This window comes from Mytilus californianus, unplaced genomic scaffold (genome assembly GCF_021869535.1).
Source record: "Mytilus californianus isolate M0D057914Y unplaced genomic scaffold, xbMytCali1.0.p SCAF_10, whole genome shotgun sequence".
NCBI classification, from domain to species: Eukaryota; Metazoa; Mollusca; class Bivalvia; order Mytilida; family Mytilidae; genus Mytilus; species Mytilus californianus.
In genome coordinates, this window is record NW_026262582.1 from 24,631,123 (window position 1) to 24,650,569 (window position 19,447).

The following is a 19,447-nucleotide window of genomic DNA, read 5'->3' on the forward strand; positions in this document are numbered from 1 at the left end:
CTGGATATGCCCCTGATGACGATATCTTCAGCATTCATTAATAAAAGTCCACAATCTCAATATGCATCAATTGGTATACTAATTCACTGTTTTCCTAGTAAATAAAATTCATATATATACCTATAGTTTTCATTTAAATGTATCACTTTGAATGTATTTATTGATACTTAGAACAATTGTCAACTATTTATGACCAATATTGGGGAAATATTTATATATTTAGATATATAACAGTATAAGCTAACTACTTATATGTTTCACAAATCAATATACTATATGTATATATCATATTACCGGGTAAATTGGGTCGAATGTGTCAATTTTCAATGGTGAGGGATATATTTTTAAAGTTAACAAATCTACACAACTTATGAAACCGACGCCTTTAAAACCAATACATTCAGATAAATCTTTAAATAAGACATTTATGATACCAAATACTTATTTGTATATGAGAAATATTGGAATGCTTTTCATAGATAGTTGTGAATGGACTTTTAACAGCTACCAGACGATAAATACAATCAGCTCAGAAAAATATGGTCATAACTGACTTTTTAACCTTAATCAATGCAATAAAAATCATTTTAGAGATGTTTGTAATAACCAATAAAATCAACATTTCAAACAGCTGATTTTTGTTAGACAGGATAGATCCTTGAACCTTTGTTATGTTTGTATGAAATAAAATCCATTTTTTTTAATTTCTGTTTTGTTTATTTCTGTGTCTTAGATTTTGTTATACTATGATCATAAATGGTAATAAACTCAAAGTAGTGACTAGAAAATTAGGTATTTACCCCTTGAGATTTAAAGTAGAAATATAAAAGAGGGGCCTGGGCCTGATGGGGGGGGTCTCATCACGATTCACGAGTTGATTTTTTTGTCAATCACGATTCACAGAAAATAAATTTCCATGATCACGGATCACGAAAATATAAAAAAAAAAAAAAAATCTGTAGAAAAACGGATCACGATAGCAAAAATGCACCGATCACGAAGAACGAAAATAACCCATTAGGCCCCTCATAAAAAAGTTTATATGATTGCTTCAATAACAGTCTTTTCCTAGAAATTGCTTGAAGGATGGGGGATTGTTTGAAACAAGAATTTATATACTATACAAATCTTTGTTTGAAAGGATGGTGGACATGAATTTTGAAGGATGGGGGTTATATAGAGTAATAGGGGATTTCAAATTTTAATGGATGGGGGTCAAACTTTAATACATGCATAAACCCTCTAGGGAAATCACTGCATAAATATTATGTTATTCCTGCCATATTATTATCACCTTTTCTTATAAAAAACAGAATTTTCTTTCAACAAGCAGAAACTTACTATACACTGCTATAACATAAATTTATACATTTTTTTTTGGTATTCTGCAAGTTTTCTGAATTCGCTTTTTAAATGGCTTTTGAAAAATTATGCAGTGAGAGTCCATAACAAATATCAATGCCAGGAAACTTATATTTGCTATTTCTCTTATAATGACAAGAAATCTCATTTATTTAAATTGTCTAGGTGATTGTTTTTATCAGGCAGAATGTGGTCTGAAATGTTGAGAAATATGTTCCCTATTACCCAACAATCATCAAAGTCTAGTGATCCTAGGATGTCATTTGCGTTTTTGTTGTTCTTTTTTTTATGTTGGATGACTGCTTCATTGCCATATATCCGAGATCTCCTTTATTTAATTCACTTAATACCCAGGTCATGATAAGTTTCCCGGTGAGTTAATCATTATTTTGAACTTTCCTGGTGAGCTAATTAAATAAGTATTATATTCAAGATTTAGTCTAAATTTACGAAAGGAAGTATTTCAACCCTGATAAGCTTAGTCAGGAATCCCAAAAAATTTCAATCTGTAGTTCCTAATAAAAAAGAAATGCCATTGACGATGGTCTGGATGGGGAGTCCTTTAATTCTACATTTTTATATTTTTTCAAGCCATTTTTCTCTATTCTTAATAAATTTTGCCAGTTATTCTCTATTCTTTATATTTTGGCACCCAATTATTCTCTATTACATTTGTATTTATATTTTTGCACCCCATTAGTCTCTATTATTTATATTTTTGGTCTATTATATCTCTATTATTTATTATGTTAGCCCATTTTTCTGTAGTATTCGGCCAGTACTCTTTATTCTATTTAACCCCATCTAGACTAGCGTTGACCTCATGGTGTACAGAGGAAAAGATTAGCAGGGACCCTGTAGCCCTGCAGACTACATAATTTTGGGCTGGACCCTAAATTTTAGCTTAAATGTCCAAAGTGCTTGTGATATTAGTGCTGGTTGGGTTCAAAATTGAAAATATTAATTTTTTCTTGGTATACATTTTTTACACTATCTGAAGTATCCATGCAAGACAGAAGTCCATATAATCCTATAATGTTTGTTTACATTTTGTTAGATAATATAGGTCAAGTACCAAAAGTGAACATAAATCTTCAGAACTTTTTCATTAAAACATATTTAAATTCCAAAATCTTGTTATTCAAAAGGTCCCCTACGTGCTGTTCTCCATAAATACCAAAATCTTATTCATGATCATTATTTTATAAAAAGACGATTTAAATGTGCTTATATTTTTAAATGAAGTCAGAAGATTTTATCTCAGCATGACATTTGTTATGGGATTTCTACCGTATATCTCATATACATATAGCTTAGTCAATGTAGGTGGAAAATTAATTCATTGCCGAAAGCATTGTGGAGGTTTTTTATCGTCAGATGTTACATTTCATTCTTTGAATTTTTTTTAATTGTTGAAAAACATAATATTTACAAACAGATCTATTATTCCTGATCAGTATTTTCTTTACAATACTTGAGTTTTCTGGTGGTATGCTTCATTTGTTCAATTTTGTTTATTATTTTCTATTGTAACTCAGATTTTTTTTCTTATACATATATGTTCAGTAGTTGTCGTTTGTTGATGTGGTTCATAAGTGGCTTTCCCGTTTGAATGGTTTTACACTAGTAATTTTTGGGGCCCTTTATAGCTTGCTGTGCGGTGTGAGCCAAGGCTCCGTGTTGAAGACAGTACTTTGACCTATAATGGTTTACTTTTATAAATTGTGACTTGGATGGAGAGTTGTCTCATTGGCACTCATACCACATCTTCTTATAAACATATACATGTATTTCATGTATCATCTTAAAATTTTGAGATTCACAACAGCAAATGCAGTAAAACATATTACAAGCCAATTATTTTTGTATGCTCAGTTTCTATCAATGTCTGTATTTTTATTTTAGATGTTTTTAAAGTTTTTATTATTCTATTGCATAAAATATAAGAAATACAACTAAGAGGCTTTCAAGGTCATTTCTAACGTGGTTTTTTCAATAAATCATTACCTTCTAAGTCAAAATTCCTTCTTTAATTCATTTTTAATAGTTACAAATATATGTACATACACGATATATACTAGCTTTTGAGTTAAAAAATAAAAGGTCAAAATTCAACAAATACTATTATCTAGGTGAAATACATCAAGTGAATAAATTTCACACTTGAGTATGCAAATTATATAAAAATTTTACGGATAAGTTGTTGAACTCAATGTAGTCGAGAGTACATAATTTTCAATATCTCGTTCACATCTTTTAATATTAAATATCTGATTTCAAAGTAGACTTAAGAATCCAAACAGATTAGCGATGACAACCTTTCATACATTTTATTTAGATGATATATGTTATACATAAAGAATAATTTGTTATATATAAGATATTATATCTCATCACAAATAAGATTTTGGACGTAGTTCAAAATTAATTTATTCTATTACATGACCTTTTATAATTTCCTTAACTTACGCTGGCCAAAAATTTTCAATGCCTGTTTTGTTTATCTTAACATGATTAAAACTTTTCTAGATATTTTTATAGAACCTCTACTTTAAGAAAAATATTGTAATTCTTACTTGTTAAATATTAGTATATAAAAGGCTGAAATTAATTAAGTGGCGACTGCAACCCCAGGAATGGAAGCTCACTGTGGGGCCCATGGCAATGCTCCTGACATTTGAGCAGAGCTACTAACTTTTTCAATATTTTGGCTTGATCATATAACAATGGGCCACCAAAATTCTGACTGGGCTTAACACTTGAAAATTTAGGTTTTTATCCCTGTAACCCTACAGTGAAAGGCAACTATATTAAACATGATGACGTCTAATCATTATTATAATAGCTTCAATCATTTTTGATAAATAAAGACAGTGTTCCAGCTTGAATCTCAGGGCAGAAGGGTGCTAGTTGTCTGAAAGGGCACTTTAGCGTTATAACCCAGATTTCAAGGGCACTGTTGGACAATGTATAAATTACCTTGAATATTGATAGGCTCAGCTTGAGAACATTAGTTGTATTTAAACCATATTCAGAAATTAATATGTTCTTCATGTTGGTTCCATTAAGAATTTTTTTTTATCAAATTATCATACCATGAAACAAAGCATATCATTTTGATGTTAATCTAAACAAACTTGTACATTTGGTAAGGAAAATAATCATCAGAAATTTCAATGTTTTATAACTTATACCAGTCTATCAAAATAAACAAGTAGTTTTGAAAGATGTAGTTATACATGCAAAATTGAATGTTTAATGTAATTAAATTATCAACATTTAAATTGCTTGTTCAAACATATAGTATATATGTAATTGAGAGTTATTTATTATCATTTGAATTGTTACAAAAAAGTATTTTCAAGTGCACACCAAAGTGCTCCTCAGTAAGGAGTTTTATAAATATAACAGTCGAGACAGGAGATGATCATATTATATTGATGCAATAATATATTGCAGAAGGTATAAACAGTTACTTTTTTCTCCATCATTGTTAAAAATAAATTTGTTGAGTGCTCCTATGTCAGGATGATTATAAAATACAAGAGGTAAAACAGGAAGTGAATCTTGTTATGTTCAAAGTACAAAATTCTTTGATTCTTCTTTAAATTTCATACTCATGGTTATGAAACAAAACATTTTTTACCAATTAAGTCATAACTATGTATGCCTATAAAATTGTTTAAGATTTTATTTTTTATGTTATGCCTACTGAAATAAATTTTTTCAGGTGTACATGCTGTACATAAACATTACAAATGGATAACATGTGGACATTTCATTCTGTATTAAATATCTAGTATTTGTTCAATTATCTTAAATCCATTAATTAGCAGTAAACAATCATTAACAAAGGTGGTAAAACTGCCAAAGCATTAGGTATTTAACTTAATCCCATTGTCAGTTAATTAGTGTTACACAATACACCTTATCGCTATTCCCGCTTGACCCGAGAATCTGTCCCGCTCGAACTTTTGACGTCATACAACAATCACTTTTCCATTGTGGCGTCAGACATTTTCTATTATGACGTCAAAATTTTACGGGAACTTGTGTGATGTCCAGTAATGGCGGACAAATAGCGATAAGGTGTATCAGGTAACAATTTTACCGGAAACGCCGGTAGGCATGAAATTTGGAAATTTTATTTTTTTGAAAAGGCAGAGGGGTGCATTCTTTTACTTTGGAGGGCAAAAGGGCGGGGGTAAGGGCACCAAGGGCGGGCCGCCCTTCTATTTAGGGCAGACGGGAACACTGAAAGAGAAAGTGGTTTTGGAGTTTAGTATGGCGTTCATTATCACTGAACTAGTATATATATTTGTTTAGGGGCCAGCTGAAGGACGCCTCCGGGTGCGGGAATTTCTCGCTGCATTGAAGACCTGTTGGTGACCTTCTGCTGTTGTCTGTTCTATGGTCGGGTTGTTGTCTCTTTGACACATTCCCCATTTCCATTCTCAATTTTATATATTCCAATAAAGTTTTAAAGTCTTGTATTTCAACAGAGAGCGTTTCTGATTAAATCTCAGAGTATGCATTTGTATAAGAGGAAAAAAATGATAACATTTCATTTTTAGTGTAATAGCGTGTCTTCCTCTAAAAGGTTGTTACCTAATATTTTCAATTCAAAATTACATAAGTGTAATAAATCAACCATAAATTATTATCTAATGTAATAAAAAAACATCGTTAGAGCGTAACAATACCCTTTTATACTGCTGTGATATCAAGTGATCTGGGGACACTTCAAAATTTGGAAACATTTTGTGTAGAGTGTGGGCAGGGGAGTAGGAGCCCAAGAATAATACAAACCGAAATAAGTGTAAAATGAAACCCAAGAAAGTGAAGCAGGAGTTATAAAGGAATAAATAGTCAAACCCTATAAATGAAAAATTTTGTTCATGGCACCTTAGCCATGATATTGCATGTTCATAAAATAAACCTTTTTTTTTATATTGAACAAAATGTTGTACTAATAACCTTGGAGACATACCTTTAAATGTTTGACCTCATTCACTTTCCGTTTTAAAGCCTTAACTTGTGACGTGCATTCTCTTGTTTCATCCAACTTTTGTTGTACTGCTAGGTAATTTGATGCAAAGGGCACTTCTAAGATTTTTTTCTGAAAAAAACAAAACAATATAAGTGTCATAAAAGTATTTTTCTGTAACTTTATGTATGACTATTTTTGTGCTTCACATACGATTTCTGGTTGCCCTTCTGCTTACCTTTCCAGAGCACCTGAGATCACCCCAAGTTTTTAACAGGGTTCGTGTTGCTCAGTCTTTGGTTTTCTACGTTGTTTTGTGTACTGTTTTTTGTCTGTTTGTCTTTTTCTTTTTTGGCCATGGCGTTGTCAGTTTATTTTCGACTTCGAGTTTGAATGTCCCTTTGGTATCCTTTCTCTTTTTCTGGCTTTAATTTTTATACAACTAGGAACGATAAGAATTAATAATAAAAATACACCATTTGATTCCAACTAAACCTAATTGGAAGAGAATAGGAAACAGGGTTTTATTTTTAGGGTTATCTTTTGCTTTTTTCACTTTCCCATTTGCATGATTTGCCAGGAAAAACAATTCTATGAGATTTAAAAATGAAAAAAGCATCCTTTGGCATTGGCTTTAATGTGAGTAATATTTATTTTTATTTTTAATTTCCATTTTTGTAACAAGGTTCTGCATTTTTAATATGACTGCTGTTAAAAAGGATAAAGTACATGTGCAATGCCAAATAGACAAATTGCTAACATCCACTTCATTTGAACTTTGGTGGATTACAGTTGTCTCATTGGCAATCATACCACATCTCCTTATTTCTATATTCATCTGTATTTGATATTCTGCAACTTTTTATTAGTTAAATAAAATTGACAATTTGTTAGACAAGAGCCAGCTGGGTGAAAGAAAGATATTTTGCAAGTTTTTAACTAATGAAGCCATACAACAATCACTTTTGCAATATGGCATGCCATTTTTGAAGACTTAAAATTTGGTGTAAATGTCTGTTATTTCCTGTATAATGTACTGGCCAACAAATAACATAATAAAAGTAAGAAGATGTGGTATGATTGCCAATGAGACAACTCTCCACCAGTCTAAGAAGATGTGGTACGATTGCCAATGAGACAACTCTCCACCAGTCTTAGAAGATGTGGTGTGATTGCAAATGAGACAACTCTTCACCAGTCTAACAAGATGTGGTATGATTGCCAATGAGACAACTCTCCACCAGTCTAAGAAGATGTGGTATGATTGCCAATGAGATAACTCTCCACCAGTCTAAGAAGATGTGGTATAATTGCCAATGAGATAACTCTCCACCAGTCTAAGAAGATGTGGTATGATTGCCAATGAGACAACTCTCCACCAGAGACCAAATAACATAGAAGTAAGAAGATGTGGTATGATTGCCAATGAGACAACTCCCCACCAGAGACCAAATAACATAGAAGTAAGAAGATGTGGTATGGTTGCCAATGAGACAACTCTCCACCAGAGACCAAATGACATAGAAGTTAATTAATGTATTTATATCTCTTACAACTATTGAACTTATTGATTCTCAATGATATGTGCTTTGTTTTACTGTGCGCTAAACCATTACAAAAGTTATATACATGTAAATTATTCACTGTTTTAAGAATCGACTCTGGATAAATGTTTTACATGTTTTACTGTCTGCTAAGAAACTTGGTTTATATTAAGCATATCTATCTTGCAGTTTGAATCCTGTATCTGCATACATGTTCTTGTATTAATTCCATCAATTGCTTCTCTATTATCTCAAATTTATTTTTCTAATTTTTTCTAAATGTGCCAGAACAATCACAGAAGGGAAAGAAACAACCACAGGTAACATACATGTATAAACAGTTACACATTAAATTGCATTCAAACATACTGCAGACAATCCTTATCAATTAAGATTGGAGTCTGCAAGCACAACACCCACATGTGGGTTCAAACTCACAACCTCAGTGTTGCCAGGCTAGTGATACAGTACTCAGTAGTTGAACTACTTCGACCACTCGGCCACTGAGGCCCCTCTCAAAAATAACATAAACAATTTAAAGAACCATAAATTCTGGCAACAATTCAACACTGCTGAAACAAGCATTTTGCATTGAAAAATTTAGCTGGTAATGGTAAATATGCAAATAAAATGTGTCCTGATTCAATATTTATATCTTTTAGTGTCTAGAGTTTGTTGTCCCATTTAAACCTTGAAAACATCCATCAACCTGAACAAGTTATCATTGTATGAAGAACATTTCTCAGTGTTACTATCCTATAGGAATGTGTATTATATAGTTCATTATTCTCACATTTTAATGGTAAATCAATTTTATCATTTTATTTGAACCAACTGTTACACATGACAGTTAAAACTTGTCTTCTTGGACCAAATCTCATTCGATCAATTTTCATATTAAGTTTTTTTGAAAGGTTAACTAACATTTGTGTACAATGTCTCCCTGATTGTAATTTTGAAGGTTAAGGTCAATGTATGTAAACTCTTCTTTGCACCATTTTTCTTCAAATTACTTTTCATCTTCATGTTTGCATCCCTCTTTAGTTGCCCTCAAATTTTGGCTCAGAGCATTCCAGTTTATAATAATGGAATAATTAGCACTAGACTTCTTTTTCAATGATGTACACAGACAGCTCAGCATAAATAATTAAATTGTCTTCCTCTTTCATAGTTTAATAATATGATATATAAGAATGTAACTCTTAATTCTAGCATGTCTGTTAATAGTATTACATATATATGCAATGAATTATAGTTATCTCGTACCATTGTAAACTCGTACCAATGTCAACTCGTACCACTAAAAAAAAACTCGTACCAATGCAAACTCGAACCACTGCTAACTCGTACCACGGTAAATTCATACCATTGTAAACTCGTACCAACTTCTTTAAATGCATTCAAATGGTGTTTAATGATGAATTTATACTTTAATTTCACTCAATACCTCTTAAGTCTGTAAAATGTATATAATTTGAAATTACAATGACCAGTTTGTAACTAATTTTCCTTGTCTAATTGGATAGAGAAAACCGTGGCAGATTGGCTTTGTTGTCTCCCTTGAATAGACTCTTTTTTAAACTTTTACTGACTATTTGATTTAATTTTTAATCATTCCAAATCAGTAACATTGAATAGATTTGGGTATTTTTCTATTGTTTCTAAAAGGAATTTTATTTAATGAGAATTTATTTATTGTTTTTTAAAGGTTTAAAATTGTTTATGACCAACAGTTAGAAAGTATGAAATTTATTTTTTATACAATATTCAGCACATTTAAGCAGAATATGACCATGCTAATATGATTAAACAAGTTGATTAGTTAATAATTAACCAATAATCACACAATCAAAGGAATTTAATATATTTATTAGCATGGTAATTAAGAAATTACATTCATTAAAATCTGGTATAAAATTCAAAGATATTTTAATTTTTTGTATAAAGCTTAAAAAAAATAATCATAAAACATTCGTATTTTTGTCTAAGTTTTCATTAAAATCTAGTAAAAAATTCAAGTAATTCAACTTTTTTTATTTAGTTTACCAAACAAAAAATCATAAAACATTCGTATTTTTGAATATATTTTTAATGGTACGAGTTTGCAGTGGTACGAGTTCTGATTGGTACAACTTCCCAGTGGTACGAGTCTACGATGGTACGAGTTAACTTTTTTGGTACGAGTTTACGTGGTACGAGTTTACAATGGTACGAGTTAACTTACTTCCTATGCAATAGTTCTTAACCATTTATTGTTAATGAGTTCATGGAGTTTGTGTGGATAAAATATTTGTAATAAAGAATATCATGAATTTTACTCAAAATATCATTTAAGCTTCTGAGGTTCATTTATTAACAATGTAATTGTGGTACATGACTGAAGGGTCAAAGTGTGCCTTTGTTTACTGTAGGGGACCCATTACTTTGGGGTTAGGGTTCAGTTCAAAGTTAGGGTTTATAGTTTCAGGGCTAACATGGCTAAAGGCTAGTGTACATGAGGGTACAGGTAAGGGTTGGGGACCCAAATATATATGAGTTGTTACCTAGAATAAACGAAGGGTCTAAAGTGTTCATCTTCAAGGTTAAATCATAACAATTCAAATAAGTTCTATGTCTATGAACACTAAATTTTGACCATGAGACTGCTCAAGTTTTCTGAGAAAGGGATTCTGGAGTTGCAATTGTATTCATTATTGGGACCATGAAGTCATAGGGGAGAGGTACCTTACTTAGGTGTGAGTTTCCCAGTTAGGTCTTTGTGTTATAGTAGTCTCAGCTCAGAATGACTTGTTGTTCGAACGTAGTCCAAATAATTATGACGTCTTGAAAGGCTTTTATATTTTTTTTCTTTGACGCCTTACATCGACGATGTAAGGCGTCAAAGAAAAAAAAATATAATAGCCTTTCAAGACGTCATAATTATTTGGACTAGTTCGAACGGTGTTTCTTCCCCAAGTACAAAGTGTTTAAATTTAGAACAGTACCGGACCGGACCAGTTTAGAAAACTCACTACAGCAAGTAAACTGACAATTTGTAACACGATACCATTTTATTGGAAAACTATTCAATTTCAGTGACAACAAAACAAAAATCTAGTATTGATTCTGTCTGAATCATGACTTTTGTTGGTCATAAATGATTTTGAAATCGTTCGATGTCCCAAGAAACGAAAAGAAAAAAATATATTAAAAAAATGATTAACTATAATCATGCTCATTGCAAGAAAAGTTGTTTTGGTTAATGGCTTATATGGACGAAGAAAATATCGGGCTAGGGCTACAGGGATAGGTTTCCTGTTTTTTTCTCTCAATGTAATAAGAGTTTTTTCTGCATTGCTTGTTTATTTACATTTACAAAGTACCCCAGGGAATTCAAATTTAAGTGTCATAAACTGTATCAATACCAGAAGATACATATGTATCTCAATCCATGTATGTCAAAAGTTTATACTTGGAATCAGAGACATGTCTCTGTTGGTATTAATCAACGATTATATAACAACCATACGTGTTGAAATGAATATCATTTTTATGAATACAGACAGTTATTGTATTAGCTTACAAAAGAGCCTATATTCAAAAAAGGAAAAAAAAAATCTCCGAGAGTAACGTACTTTCATTTCAAATTCTATTGTTATGTTCGAATATGATTTATAATTAATATATAACAAGTTCTGGATAAGAATTTTATTAATCTAATCAAGAACCCATAAAGGGCATCATTTACAACAATATTAAGCACAATATGATTGGAAAAAAGAAAAACTAGATCCTAATATAATACTATCATATTATGGACAGGATCAAAGCCTAACACATCGGCAGTTGGAATGGATATGAATTCACGTTAAGTTAATCATCTGTCACAGATTTAATAGTTTTAAAAATTTCATAAAATCTGCATCGAAATATGGTATATCTATCCTATACAGGTTTACTGTGGTCACTTTAATTATAAAATGGGAAACCCTCAAATTGTCAGGTACGTGTAAAAAGGTAATATTTTTATTCACCGCAGGTTGTAAACAAAGTCAATCACTCCTATGTCGATTTAATTCATTGGGAAGTCAACCAGACATAAATATAGCTGCAATTTGTGCAGATGATCTGTCGAATTTTTCGGTATGTTTACTTCACACCTGTAATTGGACACATCAAAGGGAACTCCTACCTGAATTAGATATTGTTCTATTTATAGTTACCGGTATTTAAATTTCGTGATATGATTGGAACTTCGACACCTGGATTGGAAAAAGTTGTAAACAGAGCAAATAGGGCTATACATTTACAATATACATACCTGGGCCCCTCGTATGAGGTCCAAACATTGGTCTGTTCCACCTTGGTCTTTCCTAGACCCCATTTTCACCTGAAAAATTGAAAGTATAGTCCAGTCATCCTGAATGTGTCATTAATTAAGAGCATGCGCAGATATATGACTAATCTGCTTCCGTATCAATATTTACCTGTGACAGGTGGAAAAAAGAATTAGATCTCCTCATTTCTGGAATTCAAAGTTTCTAATTCTGAGATATTGTGTCATACGAAAATTGAGAAGATGACGATTTCATTTCATGGTATTTTTTAAAATGTTCTAATACTTAGTATAAACATGTTGATATTTCTTCTTCTTCAAATAATGTTCTCTCCATGTTCTCTAAAAATATTTTAAAAAATCCAATAATAAATTTGGCAATTCATTTCTAGTTGCCGGTGATATTTTTTTTAAACAGAGAAATCATGACTGACGACCTGATATTACATGTATTATTTGGTTTCTTAAATTTACACCATTTTCCGTCGCCCTGGGTGTTGTCTGGGACCAATAGATACATTCACGGTATTAACCCCAGGTGTTTGGGGACAGCAAATCAACAACACAATAGAACCAAAAAAGACACATATGCCCGAAATTTTCAGGGTATTCCACTAACTTAAGCGCAACTCATTTATTTTCTCTTGTGTTTTTGCAGTAACCCTGGAAGAGGATAACTAAAATATAGATGTCCAAGAGTAACCTCAGCAACCTAGAACTGGAGGGTCTTCCAGAAAGGTTGCGAAACTAGTCTATATAATGCAATATCATAAACAAGAACAAACAAACATGTATAGGAAAATATCTTGAGACACACCCACAAAATCTCTTATGAAATTTTATTATTTTATGATAATTTCCCACTGATATTATTTTGATAAATTTAAATATTGTCGATTTGTTGACAGATTTCATTTTAGCGGGAAACTATACATGCGCCCAATATCATATATTTTCAATTAAAAAATACAACGTGTAAAATTACAAAATTAAAGATAAGTTATATGATATGTAAACAATTTATGTATGTAGATTAAGAAATCTAAAATTCATATTTCAGTATATTTACTTACACTATAGGCCATCTGTAAACTTTTGAACTTTCACAAATTAACATAAATTTCATTTTCTTTTGTGAACACGGTCAGTGCAAAGTATTTTACTGAATAACTGGTTTAAATTAAAACTATCATTTCATCTAAATAATATGACTTTTTTTGAAAGAAAATTTAAATTGAATTGTAAGATTAGTTATGTATAGCGAGTCTCTGAGAGTGCGATTCAACTAGTTAGCGAAACAGTCTCTAGTACAACTAAGCATTCATGTCGAGCGTAGGCGACGTTATCTAAGCCATAAATATACCTGCACATTAAATACGCTTAGCCTCACACCTGGCAAAGGAAAACACCCTGTTACCAAGACGAATTAAAGCAAAATGTAATCTAAATAATTGAGAGACAAGGGGAAGAATTTATCGATCTGTAATTTTTTTTAAGCTTTTAAGGGTCGTGGTGTTAAACTTTCCTTTGGAGATTTGCAAGAGAACAAAGCTTTTAATCTGTTGTTAAAAAAATACCATCCGACATTAAAGACTCACCTTGAACTACCACAAATGTCTGGATTTCCTGTTTGGGAATACTAATTTTACACATGTAATACAGCTCTTAAATATTGGTATAAGGTCGATTTTAGTTTCCGCTTTATAATTTATGATCATAGTAAGAGTACAGCCAAAGTGTTATTTAAATTTGACACCACATCTATCCATGTAGCGTGTTCTGGGTAGTTGGCTGTTAATGACAATTGATTATGAAATATTGCTTAATAATTAGTTTCTTTATGTGAAAAGTGACCCTTTAACATGACAGTTTGATTTTCTGGATGAAATGATTAACTTCTAGATTTCATTTCATACATTGATCAGCCTGTGATATTATTTGTTAAGATCTTAATAAGAATAAAACTTTACACAAATAATCCGTTAAAATTCCGTGAATATTTCAGTAAAAATAAACGTCCAATATATTTTTTTATTCTTTTGATAAAAAATTCAGAACCTTCTGTAAATATTCAAAACATCGCATCCTTAGCTTTAAAAGTAGTTTTTTTTTTTTATTATTTGTGTTTCCCTCCAAATTTAACATGATAAATATTAAAACTATGACAAAAAAAAAAGCGCAAAAACATACTAAATATTTTCATTCATTTAAATGAAAATTCCAAATAGCATTAGGAGCAAAGAATAACAATGGGCGTTAAAAGTATAACTACAGACCAAATTTCATAACAATCCGATTTAAAATATCGGTGTGTAAATCAAACGAGCTATGACTAAACACCACAAAGGTGTAATAGTGGGTGGAAAGATCAATTTGATGGAAATTATATTTGCATTTTATAGTGATTCTACAACACATAAACTTGACGGTAGTTTATACTAGGAGTTTACAACACGTACTTTTTGCGGCATTTTATGTATCTTAAGCAGTCCTACTACTGATGATGTAACATACTTAGCTGTTAAAAAGTAAGACAAGGAAGGTAGAGAGACATTGATCAGACGTTCAAAACTAGATCTATTGAATTTTAACAAGGACGTTTTAACATCTGCATGCAATGAGACATGTATATAGTTACCATCCCTCGTTTTTCCTAAGACAACTGTAGACCAGAATAAACTGCATGTGTTTGTTTGTTCAATGGTATTTAAACTTTTATGTAACAAAGATTGAGGCTCTGTGAACCCCTCCCTTCTGGTGGAATCCACTAGTAGAACACCCAAAATGAGAAGTTCTAGGCTAACTTTCGTCGATTTCTATGTGATTCTAATAAAACATAGTTCAACGAAAAGAAGAGAGTTCATCTTTGAGGTTCAAATCCAAAAAAACACCCTTCTTAAATCACCCGGATTATACCATCAAACTCGGTGAGCAACTTACTAACATTTTCGCGTACCAGCAGTTCTGGTACAGTTTGTTATTTTGAGATGCCACACAAGAAAAAATATCTATTTACAGTATCGAAGAACTAATGTATCATACTTCAATAGTTTATATTCTTTGACTAAATTAAATCTATATAAAAGGCATTTTAAAAGTAAATAATCTTTAATTTAATTTGTTTATTGACCATTTAAATTATGTTAATGTATATTATTAACACTTCCTTTGAATTATAATGTCAGAGTTCACATTAAGCGATGGCGATATTAATTTCTTTTCTCACCTTGGCAAAAGGATTATTGAAATTATCCTTAGTTCGCTTAAATTCTTTAACGAAATATTTAAAACCCATCAAACGGTCAATCTTGAGATTTAAAATATTATCGGATTTAGAGCCCATTTTGACCGAACGTGGTTGTGGCTATGCGTATTTACACACCACACAGCAAAACCGATGCATTCTTTCCTTTAGAAGCAAGTTTTTCTTTGCCGGAATTTCTAAACCCGAGTCAACTCTTGGGTTTCACTGATTTTAAAATACGTTCGTTAATTGTATTTTAAAAAAACTAATGTGGAGGCACGTTATTTTTAACCAAGAATTAATAACAGCAATCGACCAGGACACCTATTATTAATGTATACAGCATTACTTAGTTAATAGGTTGGTTTTTGTTCGATTTCTTTACTCAACCGTTTTGGGATTTCCATACTTTTCTATAAAAAAAGACTACAAACGAATTAACGAGTGAAACGATGAGATCTGAGGATAAGGCTTTTATTTAGTAATAAAATTGAGAATGGAAATGGGGAATGTGTCAAAGAGACAACAACCCGACCATAGAGCAGACAACAGCCGAAGGCCACCAATGGGTCTTCAATGCAGCGAGAAACTCCCGCACCCGGAGGCGTCCTTCAGCTGGCCCCTAAACAAATATGTGTACTTGTTCAGTGATAATGGACGTCATACTAAACTCCAAATTATACACAAGAAACTAAAATTAAACATTTACGACTTTCATCACCTATAATTAGCCCTGATTCAATGTTTTTGGAGAGAGTTTATGCTACACTGGAATGGAAAGCTTGATACATTGGATGGAATGCTCCTCTTTATTCACTAAAGATTATTTAAAAGTGACAATGATTCTTAAATTTCAATGAAAGGAGATGTGAGTTATACGTCAAAGAGACATCAACCCAACGACACAAAAAATGCATAAGTCATATAGAAAAAGTCCGCGAAAATGCTTTCTTAAAAACTCATTCATCCATGTTTAATGATGTATACTCGCTCAATGGACCAATACTTCTTGAGATAAGTCCTGTATGTAACATAATTGTCAAAAATGGTTCTTCAGCTTCCCTTTCAGACAGCTAGTTTATCGAATTAGAACAGAAAAAATCTTTAAGCGATATAGAACTATGAAATGTATCCGATTTCCTTTCATTCCGTGTGTATGCTCAGGGATTTTCAAAACTTGGTCAAACACATCGACAATGTAAATATTTGCTTTAACATCTAAATTTAAACGTTCGACGGGATAAAAAGAGTTACCAATGTCAGCACAAATATAAATATTGATTTAAAGAACCAGTTAAACGGGTGTTTGCTAAAATGCTCACAGTCGTCTTTGGCTTATAATACGAATAAATATTTTTGCATTGATTTGTTGAGCTGAATTCTATATTCTTAGACAAAAAAAAAAGCGGAAGACGGAAGTAACTTCTCAAAACTAAGCTTTAAAACGTCCAAACTATGAGTCAATGTAAAGAAGCATTTAGGGAATGGCGTCTTCATTTCTGTATTCTTATTGTGTTTGCCTTTTTTCTATTCTTTATTTTCATTACCCTATGGAATCTATTTTTAGCTCATTTTTCTCTATTCTGTAAACCCCATCCAGGCCCTTAATGATGAGCTTATAAGATTTATTTTACAAGTTTTGACTAGGAAAAACTGTCTCGCCTTGTTAACTCGCTTATATCTAGACTGCACTTATAGATTAACAAATCAGAGACAACAAGAACAAGTAACATAAGACGATTAGAAGGTTCAGGTAAACGTAAACGAAATATAACGTCATCTTTGTAAGTACTATGAAATGTATACGAGTAAAAAATGAGTTTCTTGATTGATTTTAAACACTTTCCTGTTAGATTTTTTTTCACATTAAAAGAAACAAAGCCTAGTATGATAAAATAAAATAAAACACACTGTTCTTGGTGTATAGCCAACATTTGTTTCTCAAAAATCGAAACAATGGATCATTGTAAGAGTTCTCGCATTGCAAATATGCCACGTTTACACATAAACTTGGAAAGGAACAATACATTTATTGAACACGAATATTGATTTAAGTTACATTTTCATCTTAACCCAACTTCTTTTGTGAAGTCCATTTTTATAGTGTCTTGTGTTTAATTAACCCGGATAATTCAGTCGTTATATTCCACTGCTCTACGATGGCTACATTAGCGAGTGAGTGGGAGAGTCGATCACGGGGAGGGACTGAATTATTCGGGTTAGTGTTTAATTCGCATTTTCAGAATTTAAAGGATTATGAATAATGTCATTAATCCATGCATCAAAATGAAAATAAAGTTACAGCATTGGTTGGATTTCCTTTGTTGAGAACATTACTAACCAATCACAACGTTGTGTTATAAATATTACCCAGAAAACATAGGGTAGATGAGCGGATACCCTAAACACAAGTATTTTATATTTTGGCCTCTTCTGATGCCAACTAAGAAGCAAGCATTTCTGGGCTTCACCACTCGTGTGTATTGGAAATATAAGAAGTCAGGAGTAGTGGTTCTGTTATAGTACAACAAATCTTTGACAGCAGAGTGATTCTATCAACATGACAAGAAGAATTTTGCCGCCAAAGCGTTTGAAAGCAAACAGACTTATTAGATTCCAACATTGTAATGCTATAGTTAATCTAAATTCATATTTATTTTACAATTATTTATCGTTTATCAAAGATACCAACCTAATTTAAATATTAATCTGAACAAATATTATTACTAGAAACAAAAATATTATCAATGTCAAGAACCCTCAAAAAGTATTCAATTCTCAAAATTCCATCAAAGTCTTGACATGGAAGGGGTTTAAGGTTAACAATGATTGTGTATACTTTGAAATGTAAATACATATTATGTGTCACCTAACCCGAATAATTCAGGCCCCTCCCTTCTCGCGCGAGGTTAGTTACTGAGCCATCGTGGAGCAACGGATTATAACGACTAAATTATTCAGGTTAGGAAATATGTATGCCCTTTGTTTTTGTGTCGTCATATGGTTCTGTAATGACCGGAATAATGTATTAGATCTAAAATCTGGAATCTTCAGCTACATAATTCTGTAATCATGCAACCACAAATTTCTACAAGCTATATATATATATGTGCATGCAGCCATATGGTTCTTTAAGCCGGGTTTACTTTTGCAGACATATTGGTATGTATAATGGCACGAATTATGAGCTGTGTTGCTACCACTGTGGTGTCTACGCTGCATTCAAACAGTCGTTTGACTCTATAAGCAGCCGTGGTTCTATAAAGGGAGGCGGGGATAGATAACTAAGGGATATTTAAACTAATAATTATAAAAATAAGAAAATGTGGTATGATTGCTAATGGGACAACTCTCCATAAGTCGACATTAACTCATAAACTACCAACGCCATGGCATTAGAAACAACTTAAAACGACGAAAAGACAGTCTACAACACACAACATAGAAAACAAAGACTGGGCAACACGAACCCCACAAAAAAAACGGGGATGATCTCATGTGCTCCAGGTTCATACAGCCGTGTTGTTCTATGAGCAGGGTTAATTCGTGCAGCTATTCGGTTTTGCTGAATCATGATTATATAAATTTAAATGAGATGAAGTATGTTTGCTAAGGAAACAAATTTTTGCCGAAAATCAATTGACAAGGATGTAAACAATTACAGTCACCTTCAACCACACGCAAAACTAATATTGTATAGGAAGAAATACAAGGCACTGGGGGTCACAAAATTTGAAACACATCAAAAGAAAAATTTACGGCCAGTCTGATTTAAGATTTAGCTCATAACATTAATCAAAAACATTAATGATAGACGGCAACCGACAACATCCATGCACTAGACTACAGCTTGGGACAGACACACAACGAATGTGGGGGAGTTGAATGTAGTCGACTATAAGTAAGGTTCATCCGGTCACTCGGTATATATGCTTGACTGAAACCGTGAGTTCGCTCTCTTTACTCAACTTGGATGAACTTGAAAGTCGCCGCGA

General features: G+C 32.0%; 1 protein-coding gene across 10 annotated transcripts in view; it reads right to left on the minus strand.

Annotated features, from left to right (window-relative positions):
- The window catches only part of LOC127717809 (dystonin-like), a 127,141-nt gene that overhangs the window by 99,565 nt on the left and 8,129 nt on the right, over positions 1-19,447 (minus strand). For 9 of the 10 annotated variants that reach the window (XM_052223640.1, XM_052223635.1, XM_052223639.1 and 6 more), the window contains exons 2-3: positions 12,194-12,262; positions 6,353-6,481 (exon numbers count right to left, since the gene is read on the minus strand). In XM_052223640.1, the coding sequence (XP_052079600.1) occupies positions 6,353-6,481; positions 12,194-12,256 (192 nt within the window). In that variant the 5' untranslated portion in view covers positions 12,257-12,262. Of the gene's footprint in view, positions 1-6,352; positions 6,482-12,193; positions 12,315-19,447 lie in introns of those variants that run through there. The other variant, XM_052223631.1, reaches the window with a different exon arrangement.